Raw genomic sequence first — 13,381 nt, forward strand, 5'->3', positions numbered from 1 at the left:
TCCATCGATTCTGAAGCATCCACAGAACATTAGTCCTAGCAGTAAATGCTGCACAAATCAAGGCAGAATCACATTCAAGCCAGACATTAGTAAGCCCCATTTTTTGAGCTTCCTCCATAGCATGTATAACTCCATAAAATTCAGCAACCAAAGTAGTTTGAACTTCAATAAACGCTGAAAAAACACCAATAAATTCTCCCATACTTTCATGAAAAATACATCCACAAGTAGCAAGACCAGGATAACACCTAGCAGCCCCATCAGTATTAATTTTGACCTAGCCTGGTGAAAGGAAATTTCCATCTAATAGGAAGAGGACGAAGAACTTTACCACTACGAGTCTTAATACCGAAAAACTTAATCACGTTGAAGTCCAACATATCATTCTTCATTGAAGCTTTAGACGAATTTCCCACTAGACAAGTTAAATCTTTAATTATCGAAATAGCCTTAGAAACCCCAATCTTATTTATGCAGTTATTTTTATCATAATTATGCAAATTGATTATGTATGTAATTATTTTCTTGCCATAATTAATTATTTATCAATTATCCATACACTTACTTTTTTACCATAATTAATTATCTAAATAATTTTATAAATATTTTTTATAATTTTCAATATTACAATTTAAATATGTTTTTATAACCTTGATTTTTGAGGAAATTATTTTTGGAATGGTTTATTGGGAAAAAAATATTGCGGAGTTACCTACCAAACAACACTTCCTATCTATAAGACTCGGACCCTTATCTTAAAATAAAATGTCCATGTCAAATATATGTATCAGACATCGACACTCGTACGATGTGAAATATGTAATTCAAAAAATATTTATTAAATTTATGACAATTTTAACATAATTAAAAAAAAAATACACTAATTTTCTAAAAACTCAAACTATTATTATAGAAAAAAAATTATTTTAAATGAATTGCGTATTCTTAACAGTTATTGCTTTAGTCCAAAGATTCCTTAAATGATGTGTACCAGATTTTAACTTTACTCTGAAGATGCCTTCTAATTATAGCTGCCCAAAACTCAGCTTTATCGAAATTCACACATGTTACATGTAAGTCTATTAAAATGGTTAAATAATAATTAATATAGCAGTGGCCTTTAATTTGTAGGTCAAATTAAGGCCCTGACACAACCCTATTCCCATTGGATAACGACGTTACTTTCCAACTGAATTCAACATTTCAAATATCCTCACACCTACTACTTTATTATACTCTGCATATTACATTCAATATTTATTAATCAATGTTATCTTATAATTCAACTTTTAAATATTTAAATCATGTGGTATAAAATATTTTTAATTGTTGACTTTTTAAAAAAATAAATTTTTTTGGTAATGAAACTGTTAAATTTGATAATTTATATAGTGTTTATTTTCATGTAAGAGAAGGAGAAAAATAAGAGGGAATGTTTTTTTTTTATTTCAATGATTTTGAGAGTGAAAAATGGATAAAAGAGAAAATGAAGATCTATTTTCATTTTTTACATATAAATAAAAAATTTATAAAGATTGATGTAAGATTATTATATTTTATCCATATATTTTTGTTGATCGGTGAGAAAAGGAAAAAAAAGGAAGTTATTTAATCAGATTTTTAATACTGTGTTATTTTATTCATTTCTACCTTTCTCCACGATTTTTTTTATTGCTTTTCAGCTATAGTTTACGAGGCATATAAATAAAAAAGATGTTAATAATATTAAGTATATAAAAAAGGTGGCTTAAAATAATTCAATAGAATATTTACGGGGCATTCCAAATTTTTGTTAACGTGTAAATTTGGATTCAATTCAGAATTTTGTTGAAATTAACTGCATTCTCAAAAAAAAAATTATAACTATTTATTTAGTTATTAGTGATTTTGTTATTAATATATATATATATATATATATATATATATATATATTAACGTGATATAAAAGTTTAATTTATTGTTTTGTTTATATTAAAGCATATATTAACATGATACAAAAGTTTCATATATTAGTTAACTTTCTTGAATTTATATTACTGTAAGTTTTGTTAAAATAGAAAACTATATAAAGTAAATATATGCATAATATTTAAAAACCTGTAAAGTTTTGTACTAGTCGATCTGATTTTTTATTATATGCTCTAATATTTTAACGCTCATTACAAACAAAAAGTAAATCAAATATAAGAAAAGGTTAAATTATAGGAATTTAAAATAATTGTATTATTCACAGAAACTAAAGATTTATGATAATCTTTCTTGTATAATATTTAACTTTCACAATTAATTATATTCAATATGTGATTTAGATTCAAACTTAGATTCTCTAATAATAATAATAATAATAATAATAATAACAATAATACATAAAATTTATTATATTTCTAAATCATCACATATTCACTTTAAACATTTTACAAATCACTTGAAAATGTTTTTCAACTCTACACATAATATCTCTAAATTATCTCATATATAATATATTAGGTTTTTGTTTGTATCAATAAATTATGAATAAATCCAACCAAAATATTACTTTAAACTCAATAAATTTAAGCCATATGTTTATAGATATTTATCCTCACTCATTTTAATTATCTTTACCAAGGACTTTCAGTTACTCTTAAATTTATAATATCATGTGGTTTGAATAACATGTGCTAACTGCATAAAAACTGACAATCTGTTCATTCTTTGGAAATTTGTTCAAAACTATTTTACCTAACCATATTGACCATAAATTTTTATTATTTTCTGAAATTAATTATTCATTATATTATTTATAATTTTAATTTATTTATATTTAGATAAAAATACCTAATATTTAATTATTCTATTTTTTAAGATGAGAATAAATTTGTATACCTTTTGAAAAAATAAAAATACTTTCACAAATTTCAATAAATTTTTCACATAAATTCACTCTAATATATCACAATAAAAAAGTGACTTTTTTTCACAATTTTTTCTCCAATTTTTAATACTTTAAGAAAATATTTAAAAGGAAAATAATAAAAGCACTTTACAGCCAAATAAAGCAGCTTTTTTGATTCCCAAGCCATATCATATCACTCTTCAATTAATCTTGTAATGTAGAATAGTGTATCCTTGCAAAACGTGGACTAAATAAACAAAACAACACATTTTCAAAACACAAATTAAAAATTGGACTTAATCAAACGTGAAACATTATTTAAAGCTTTTTTAGTATGCATGCTTATTTTTTATTCAGAGAGTTTATTTTTTATTTTTTCTGTGACCCGTGATCAGAACTTGTTTCTGTCATTGTCTATTTAAGGAACACACCCTCAACAATGTTCTTCACCAAAGTGGTTAGTGATAGCAAAAAGAGTGAGGTGAATATGAAGTTCTTCTCTGTTCTGATAGTTGCTGTTTTCTTGGTAGCATTGCCATGCCATGGCTCTGAGTACCAAGTGTTCCCTCTCCAAATGAAAACTGGCTCCAATGAGCAATACTCCACTCAGGTATCATGCACAAGTTGGAGACTTGGTGTTGAGGCAAACAACCTCATCAAATGGAAAACTGTTCCAGCAGCATGCCAAGAATACGTAGCAGATTACCTTCTTGGGGACCAATATAGATCAGACTCCAAAACCGTTTGCCGTGAGGCTTATTTCTATGCTAAAAGACTAAATATCACTGCCAAAGACGTGTTTGTGTTTGACATAGATGACACTACACTCTCTAATCTCCAATATTTTGCTAACCATGGTTTTGGGTATGTTCTCTAACACCCTTTTGCTTAATTTTCTGTCTATTTTGGAATATGCACCAGTTCATGTTTCCATGTCTCAAAGTCTAGAACTTTGTATAGTATAAAAAGTGATTGCTGATGAACACTAATACCCTTTTGCTTAATTTTCTGTCTATTTTGGAATATTCATCAGTTCATGTTTGCATGTCTTAAAGTTTAGAACTTTGTATAGCACAAAAAAGTGATGTTTGATGAACACTAATACCCTTTTGCTTAATTTTCTGTCTATTTTGGAATATTCATCAGTTCATGTTTGCATGTCTTAAAGTTTAGAACTTTGTATAGCACAAAAAGTGATGTTTGATGAACACTAATACCCTTTTGCTTAATTTTCTGTCTATTTTGGACTATTCATCAGTTCATGTTTGCATGTCTTAAAGTTTAGAGCTTTGTATAGCACAAAAAGTGATGTTTGATGAATACTTTGGTGGCAGGGTGGAAGCACACAATGCTACTGCCTTTAAGATCTGGGTTTCCTTTGGTGAGGCATTTGCACTGCCTGAGACTCTTGTGCTGTACAACAAACTGGTGAGTCTTGGGATCAAAGTTGTGTTCATAACAGAGAGACCAGTGGATCTGAAGGATGTAACTATTTCCAACTTGAAGGAGGTTGGATTCCACACTTGGGAGAAGTTAATTGCCAGGTTAGTTAAAAATGTGTTTATGGAAGTTTACTGAATGTGATGAACAGTGTGGAACATGTGAATAAGTGGTTTTTGGTTGCAGGGATCCAGCCATATACTCTGGGAAACTATCAAATGCTTTCAAAACTTCTGAGAGGAAGAAGCTGGTTGCAGAAGGATACAGAATCGTTGGAAACATTGGAGACCAATGGAGTGATATTGTGGGAGAGAAGAAGGGTTTTAGGACCTTTAAACTTCCAAATCCCTTGTACTATGATTGAGCTCTTAAGTATCTAACTTTACTGTCAACTATGAAATAAGATAGTTAGGTGCTTTGTGTTTTTCTATGTTGTTGTGGTGTACTTGAAGCAACATGTTCCTTTCTAGACTCAAATGTTGTCTTCTCCATGTGAGTTTTATGAATCAAGAGAGTTCTTGTTGTACTCAGAATGTGTACTTTTGTTCAAGTTTCTTCTTTCATGCATAGTAGTTTATTGCCATAAAATAAATCTTAAATTCTATTTATCATACTGCTATATAACTTATTTAAAAAATGTATTTATAAATTAAATATTATTTATTAACCCTAATAAACAGTGAGAAGATAAATTACAAACATATACATAACATTGGCAATATAAATGTCTTTTCTTACTGAGAAATTATTAGTGATTCACCATCTTGAATGAAATTTTATCCACAATCTTTTCTTGCTGAGAAATTTTTCTCATTCAAATAACATAAAATTATTTACTGTAATTTGCATGTGTGGGAGATTTTCATTATTTTGGTAAACGTTTATCTTTTCATTATTTCCATATATGCATAAAAAGCCTTTTTTTTCTCACCCTCATTAACTACAAAAAAGTTCAATGAGAAATCTGAAAAACATAATTAGGACCAATTTTTTTCTAAGGTTTTTTAGCTTTGCTATAGTCTTATGGCAATTGCTTCTTCCACCCAACACTTTTGAATTTGCACCCAACACAATTTAAAAAATTCCAAACCTTTTATTCTGAAAATGAAAATCCAGAATTAAGAATAATGCATACTGAAAAAGTAGATTTTTTGAAGAGATTATTGTGTTCTGGATATAAAAATCCGGAAAAAAAAATAAAATCTCATTCTAGATAAAAGAATCTAAACTTAAAAATAATACATTTTAGAAAAATTTATTCAAAGAAATTATTGTGTTCCAAAAAGGGGTATTTTTGTTTTTTTCACTGTAATTGGGTGCAGTTATATGCTTATATGCTGCAGGAAGCAATTGCCTAGTCTTATATTTATGAGTTGGCAACTTCTTCCTGCACCTCCACAAATTTCTTCCTGCATCCTATCATTTTCAGAAAAGACTGTTTGCCCCTTTAAAAAATGACTTCCAGATTCTTTCTGAAATATTTTTGGAACATCTTTTCCAGAGCTGTTTTATGAATTCCAGATTTATCAATTTGGAAATTAAAAAAAAAAAATTGTGTTCCAGAAAAGGTGTTTCGAAATGATTTTTTGTCTTGCAGATTTTCTATTCCAGAAATACCCTTTTCTTACGGAATCACTATTTTGGAAACATCTAAAACTGTAAAGCGTAATTTCGGTATTTTTGAAGAATGTAGGGTGCAGGAAGAAAAATATGGAGGTGCAGGAAGAAATTTATGAGTTTTATAGGTCCAAAATTTCAGCCCAAATATTCGTAAGGCCCAACACTGTCCAAGCAAAGCCCTTATCCGCATAAAGAGAGTTATGTTCTGCATGCTTAATGTATTCTAGAATTTCGAATTTTAAACATCTTTTTATTGCAAATTATGAATTGATGAAGCTCGAGTTTACTTAAATAGTAAAAGTATCAATGATATATATAAAACTAATGAAATATTGATAAAATAAATTATGAATTTGTTTTTATGATAAATTAAAATAAATTTATTTTATTATAATAAATTTATATTTTAGATAAATTACCTTTCTACTTATTATTTATATAATGACTGGTTATGATTATAATGAGTATGTAAATAGATAATAAACTACAAAGATAATAAATGTTTTCCTTTTCGGAAATAATATATAATTTTATATTAAATTACAAGTTGATAATAATTTAAAAATATTTTAATATTTGTAATTATTATCATTCGTTAAAATGGAATAAAAGAGTGATAGGATAAGGTTTTTGATAGGGTTTGTGTTGTGTGTGAAAGTAAAGGTCCCACACTGAGTGATATTATTATTACACCCAATACATAAATTTTGTGGGGTTAGTTCAAATTGAAACGTGATCCACGTGTCCTTTTCAAATTTGTGGTCCAAAACTTCTCCGTACAATTCTACAGTACACAGTTTCATCTACTTTTATTTGCACCGTCTGTTTTCAGCGTCTCTCTCAATCTGTCTGGCAGTACAATTTTTTTTGTTTCTATACAATTTCTTTTTTTAGTTTTTTTTTGGCTATTATTATTTTAATTTTTGTATGTTGTCTCTATAATAATATATTTTGTATTTATTTGGATAGAGTGAAAAAAATAGAAAAATGTGATAAATGACTGAAAAATAAAATATTTAAAGTAAAATAAAGTAAAAAGAAAAAAAGAAAAAAAATCAAACTATTACTACAAGAAATAATGATTATTCAATTCTTATTGCTGATAAAAAAAAAATAATAAAATAAAAATTAATTTTGGAAACAAAATATAATTAATTGTTATAATGATTAAATTAGAGATTATTTTAGAGATAAAAAAAGATTTGGTTTCTAAATTAGTTTCTATTATTAATAAATAGTTTTTAAATTGGTATATAGTACCAAAGTTTTAACTACTAATTATTTAGATTCTAAATTTGATAGAAAAACCTTGATAATTAATTAGATACTAATTTAGAAATCATTTATTAATTATAAAAATTAGTTTAAAAATCAATAATTTTTTTAGTCTCCAAAATGATATTATATTTTTATTTATTTTCTTTGTGTGTTATCAATCGGATGATACTCTAAAAGGTGCCAACACTCAAGTAAAAATTAAGTATTTGATGATCGATGTAATTAATTCATTTTAGAAACCATTTAATAATAAAAAAATAGTTTCTAAAATGTACTTCTAATAATTATTATATAAACTAATTATTTTTTATTTTTAAAATTTGTTTTTATTTGATGAATTTTTTTAGTGTATATAATATGAATGCAGACATCTTTATAATATGAGTGAGGATCATGGATAATTGATTATGCACCTTAATTAAATATTTAAATATTCAGTAAGTACATAAAAATTAATTACGAAGCATATTTAAGTGAAATCAATTATTCATATGAATTGATTCACTAAATTTATATTTATGTTTAAGTATAATCATATATATATATATATATATATATATATATATATATATATATATATATATATATAAGGCGAAGAAAAGAGCGAAATGACATAAAGCAAAAGGTTCTGGAATTATGAAGAACATCTAATTTCCGCATCTCAAAATTATTATAATAAACTAAAATGTTCTTCATCAAAAAACATGAACAAGTTAAAGAAAGTTTCATGTGAGTGTAGGACATTTCTTAAATAGAAACTCGACAAATAATCAAGTAAATGTCATGTCAACTTTAATTTATACATTTTCAAAACATTATTCATTTAATTTAAAATAATTTATATTTTTTTTCTTTTTAATTTACCTATATATTTTATAAGGAATAAAATTGTAAAAAAAAAACTTAAAAAAAAAAGATAATATTTAAAATATGATGATGGACTCTAACTCGAAATAATTAATTTTCAAATTTTAAAAAAAAAGTGTGTTGTGTAAAATTTGTTTAGGTTCCCAGTTTTCTTCAACCACCTATATTTTATAATCATATTTACTTTGTATACTAATCTTGAAACAATGTTTAAAAGATAAAAAAAAAACAATTAATTTTTTTTTTAAAAATCTCCATAAATAAATATTTTTATTTCATCAACATTTATCTCTTTTTTATTTTATTTTTTTAAGAGTTTTGGTATTTTGGTACAATTGTAGGTGAGGCATGTATCACGTGTATTAATTATTCCTAGATTCACGACACCTGAGTGGAGCCCCCAAAAGATATTGTATTATTTGGACAAAGATGTTTTTGACATCACTCTTCTTATTTCACATTCTTATTCTTATTATTATTATTTTAAAAACCATGATTTCAAACAATGTTTCTTTATATATATACAGAGTGTACATATTTCTAAATACAATTTTTTTATTAAATAATTACTACAAATCAACTGATTAAATAATGATAATATAAAAAAATACTTGAACTTGGCTAATTTAACATAATTTAAATTTCAACTCATGATAAGAAAAGTAATTATTAATATTCTAACTCATTCAGAATTTATTAAACATAAGCAAACAATGATCATTCAAAAGTTCAATGTGCTTCTACACCCAATTTTTTTTTTTATATATATATATATATATTCTCATTTTAGAAATATATATCAAGTTTCTAAAAATTTAAAAATAGAAATAAAAAATAATTTTAGCTTCACTTGGATATAATGTGTTAAAACTTAAATGTTTTTTATTCTAATTTTATGGTATGGATTAGAACCAATATATTTCACCTATCGAAAATATTATTGACACTTTAATATTATTAAAGTGTTTTTTTTTTACATTTATTTTACAAAGTTATATGTAACATATTTGATAATTTATGTGATTTATATTATGAGTAAAATTAAGTTATCTTATTCTATAAAAAATTAATATGTGATAGTGTGTTAAAACTTAAATCTTTTACATTCTAATTTTATAATAATGCCTTAGAACTAATATAATTGACCTATCGGAAATATTATTCACACTTTAATATTTTTAAAGTATTTTTTATATTTATTTTACAAATTCATATATAACATATTTGATAATTTATGTGATTTATATTATAAGAGAAATTAAGATATCTCACAGTTTTAAAAAACAACTCCAACACCGACAAACTTCCAACAAAAAGCAGATAAAATTTCAAAATTTTAACCTATACAATAAGCATTTTCACTTGTTCATTTTTTCAGAAAATTATTTATATATTGATTTAGACATATGGAATGTAAAACCTGCACATATTTTTTAAAAAAATATGATAAAATCAATTGTAAGAAAATAATAAACTCACCTAAATTAATTTTTTTATTAGTCTGTCTTTATCAATTCCTTGTTAATGGTGTAATTTAATAATGAAAATAATAAACCATTAATACTAAAAAATAGAAAGAGTAAAAATTTCTAAAAAAATTAAAAATAACGTATTTTAAACTTATTTATAATTTTTTTTAAAAAGTATTTTAATTTGTTATTAAATACATCTTATAAAATAAAAAATAATAACTTTTTTGGATAATATTTATTTTGTATATAACTTCTTGATAAGTAATTATAACAATATAATATATAAAATAATAAAATAAGTTTTAAATATTACATTATTATATTATTTTAGTTAAATTATTAAATAGTATATAAAAAAAAACTTTTCGAAATACAATTACTAAGAAAACAAAAACTTACTTCCACTTTTCTTATTCAATCACACAACTCTTATCCTAAATACAACCACAAAACAATTTGTATCTGTCTCTCTCTCAGCCTTTCATCCTCAAATTTTCACTACTGTGAAAAGGGGAGAAAAAACAGGAAAAAAATGAAAATTTATTATATTTAATAAAGTGAGTAAATTTGAGTAAAAATTTGTAAATAATATGATTGATGTAATTGAAATATAAAAAAAAAGTTTATTATTAATTGATTTATTAGAATATTTATTTTAAAATTGTATTTTTTTTAATTAAAATAAAAAAAAATTAAATATTAATGTTTATGAATACTTTTTATATATTTGTATTTGAAATGTTTAATTAAAAAAAGTTATAATTATTTTTTTAAACCAACATTAGTGTTGTGGCTGAACACGAGTGAGACTCCACTCAAAAAATTATAACAGTTCAATATAAATAAATACTATTTAAATATTGATGAATTTAATTTATGCATTTGGTGTTGGTAATTACTATTCCTAAAGTAAATTGGTATAATGAATTATACCATATTATTTTTCATTTCTCAATATTAAATTAATTGCTTTATTTCCAATTTTCTGTATCAATAGAAACCTTATCGTGGCTTTGCTTTACAAAGCCAATTATATCTTGATTATCATTATCACTTGTTTTTATTATATACAACTACTTTAATTTTTTAATTACTAATTATTTCTACGTATGTAAAAATCAATAATCAAATTTACAATTAGTCTATTCAAATTAGTACAAATAAACTAAACCATTTCAAATGAGTATTTAATAAAAAATAGAAAAAAAAGTGTTCTAGTTAAAATCTTCATTACCTACCCGAATATTCAAAAGTCAAGCTTTTAAGTGATGTTATTTATTAGAGATTCATTATTACCGTACACCACCAATTTTTCAAAACTAGCAAATAATAACTGATTTTTGATAATAAATAAATTATTTAATACAAATAATTGCAGAATACTTATACTTATTATTTTTAAAGGGTCCTAATATTTTTAACGAAAATTATATTTGAAAAGTAAAACATATTCACGTCACAATAAAATATTTAAAATTAAAAAATAAACTAAATACAACTAAAATATTAACTTTTGAATTGTTAAGTGTTGGAGATGTCACATGAACTAAAGAGTAGAACATTTATATATAAGTGAATATAAACTTTATTTTATAAGTTCGGTTTTATAAGGTTGAGTTAAACTTATTAAAGTCAATTTTTTATAATATGTTATCATAATCATTCTGAAGTTTATCCTAACGATTATTTATTGGGTTTATCAGGTCACCTGCTATCGAATTGTTACTGAATCACCTATAATATATACTCTCAGACATAAGTTGGTAATATCGACGTGAGCAAGTGGTGGAGATTACACATATAATATGAACAACATATATTATTGAACTTATCCGGTCATTCGCTATCGAATTGTTACCGAATCACCGGTGTGAGAAACAAGTTGATAATATCTAGGTGAGAAAGTGATGGAGATTACACATATGATGCACGTACAAGATTGAAAAAGTAAACTAAATTATTGGAGTGTAAAAATTAGGTTACAGATGGCAGATAATTTATGGTGGAGGTACAGAGGCAGCGTGTATTTAAGGATGCAAAGCATGGAGGAAGAAGATGCAGAAGGTAGTTGAGATAAGAAGAAGAAGAAGCAGTGAGTGAGTTATGAAGTGCCTCGTGTTCTTTGTTGCTGCAGTTTTGGTGGCATCTCAATGCCATGGCGCTTCCTTCCGAAGCTTCCCTCTGAGCATGACAACTGGTTATGGCGACGGTGCTAGTGACACGGAGGTACGATGCGCCAGTTGGAGGCTTGCGGTGGAAGCACAGAACATCTTCGGCTTTGAAACCATTCCTCAACAGTGCGTAGACGCTACAGCCAACTACATCGAAGGAGGACAATACAGATCAGACTCCAAAACAGTTAACCAACAGATTTACTTTTTCGCTAGAGATCGCCATGTCCATGAGAACGATGTCATTCTGTTCAACATAGATGGAACTGCACTCTCCAATATCCCATACTATTCTCAACATGGATATGGGTACACTCTTCTCTTTTCTCTTCTTTTCTTTACCTACTATTCTCCTTATTCATCCACCTTTTTGGTTTCTTTGTCCCTACCAACCACATCAAACAAAGGTTTTTCATGCATGGAAACCTATATAATATATAATATGTGTTTTCGTATGTTATATTTTAGAAATTATAAGTATCTCTGCGTCACTGTGTTATGTGCCGTGTTCATGTCGTATCAGTGTTTGTGTGCGGAGTTTAGACGAACTTATGATCTTCTGGGTGTTGAGTATTCTCTTTACTTGTGAATAACTTTGTGATATAGATCGGAGAAATTCGATTCCGAACGCTATGACGAAGAGTTTGTTAACAAGGGTGAGGCACCAGCATTGCCTGAGACTCTCAAGAATTACAACAAACTGGTGTCTCTTGGCTACAAGATTATCTTCTTAAGTGGAAGGCTAAAGGACAAAAGAGCTGTAACTGAAGCCAACCTAAAGAAGGCTGGTTACAACACATGGGAGAAGTTGATTCTCAAGTGAGTTTCAATACTTGTTTACTTAAAGTATGATAACACGTGTACTTTAAGCTTAACTCATCTTCCTAGGATTATCGTGTATGTGTACTTTAAGTTTAACTCATTCTCGTAGGATTATTGTGTACTTTAAGCTTAACTTTTCTTGGATTATCGATTTATAAGATGAGGTTCGATTTTGGTTGCAGGGACCCATCTAACAGTGCTGAAAATGTAGTTGAATACAAAACAGCTGAGAGAGCGAAGCTGGTGCAGGAGGGTTACAGAATCGTTGGAAATATTGGAGACCAGTGGAACGATCTGAAGGGAGAGAACAGAGCAATAAGGAGCTTTAAGCTGCCTAATCCCATGTACTACACTAAGTAGTTCATCTCATGGCTCTAGCTTGCTCCTATATATGTATCAAATAAGTAATCCAAAGAGGAGCATTGCCTGTGTATCAACTAGTCACCTAAGAGACTCCACTACTTTGTTTTCTCTTTGTGGCTTTAATAAATTATGAAACTTTCTCAACTTACTTTTTTAAGTAAAACTAGTTTATTATTATATAAATAAAGTAATAAATGTAAAAAGAAGAAGGTAATTAGCTAAGTTCTAAAAATTTACTATGCCAAAAAGAAAAGATGTCTAGTAGGGCCTGATGAATGTAAAATTTAAAAAACATTTGTAAACTCCTTCCTCACTAATTTTTTTTTTTTTAATTGTATGTTGTGATTGTTATTTTTGTACATAGTTTCATTTATAAATGTCGTTATTTATGTTGTGATGGTCCCGAATACCATCACATGTTGTCATATGACAATTTATTTTGATCCACTCTAGCTAGTACCCACCATATAATA

At 26.4% G+C, this 13,381-nt stretch overlaps 2 protein-coding genes across 2 annotated transcripts; both read left to right on the top strand.

The window, feature by feature from the left end:
• The first annotated feature begins 3,065 nt into the window (after positions 1 to 3,065).
• Positions 3,066 to 4,841, top strand: LOC137818184 (stem 31 kDa glycoprotein). Its single transcript, XM_068621451.1, has 3 exons — positions 3,066 to 3,739; positions 4,210 to 4,419; positions 4,502 to 4,841. Exons 1-3 carry the CDS (start codon positions 3,315 to 3,317, stop codon positions 4,677 to 4,679), a joined length of 813 nt encoding a protein of 270 aa, XP_068477552.1. The 5' UTR covers positions 3,066 to 3,314; the 3' UTR covers positions 4,680 to 4,841.
• Positions 4,842 to 11,586: 6,745 nt separating this feature from the next.
• Positions 11,587 to 13,052, top strand: LOC137818493 (stem 28 kDa glycoprotein). The gene is made up of 3 exons (XM_068621950.1): positions 11,587 to 12,032; positions 12,330 to 12,542; positions 12,728 to 13,052. Exons 1-3 carry the CDS (start codon positions 11,656 to 11,658, stop codon positions 12,903 to 12,905), a joined length of 768 nt encoding a protein of 255 aa, XP_068478051.1. The 5' UTR covers positions 11,587 to 11,655; the 3' UTR covers positions 12,906 to 13,052.
• The last annotated feature ends 329 nt before the right edge of the window (positions 13,053 to 13,381 follow it).

The sequence above is a fragment of the Phaseolus vulgaris genome, chromosome 10 (assembly GCF_051622355.1).
Source record: "Phaseolus vulgaris cultivar YP4 chromosome 10, ASM5162235v1, whole genome shotgun sequence".
Lineage (NCBI taxonomy): Eukaryota > Viridiplantae > Streptophyta > Magnoliopsida > Fabales > Fabaceae > Phaseolus > Phaseolus vulgaris.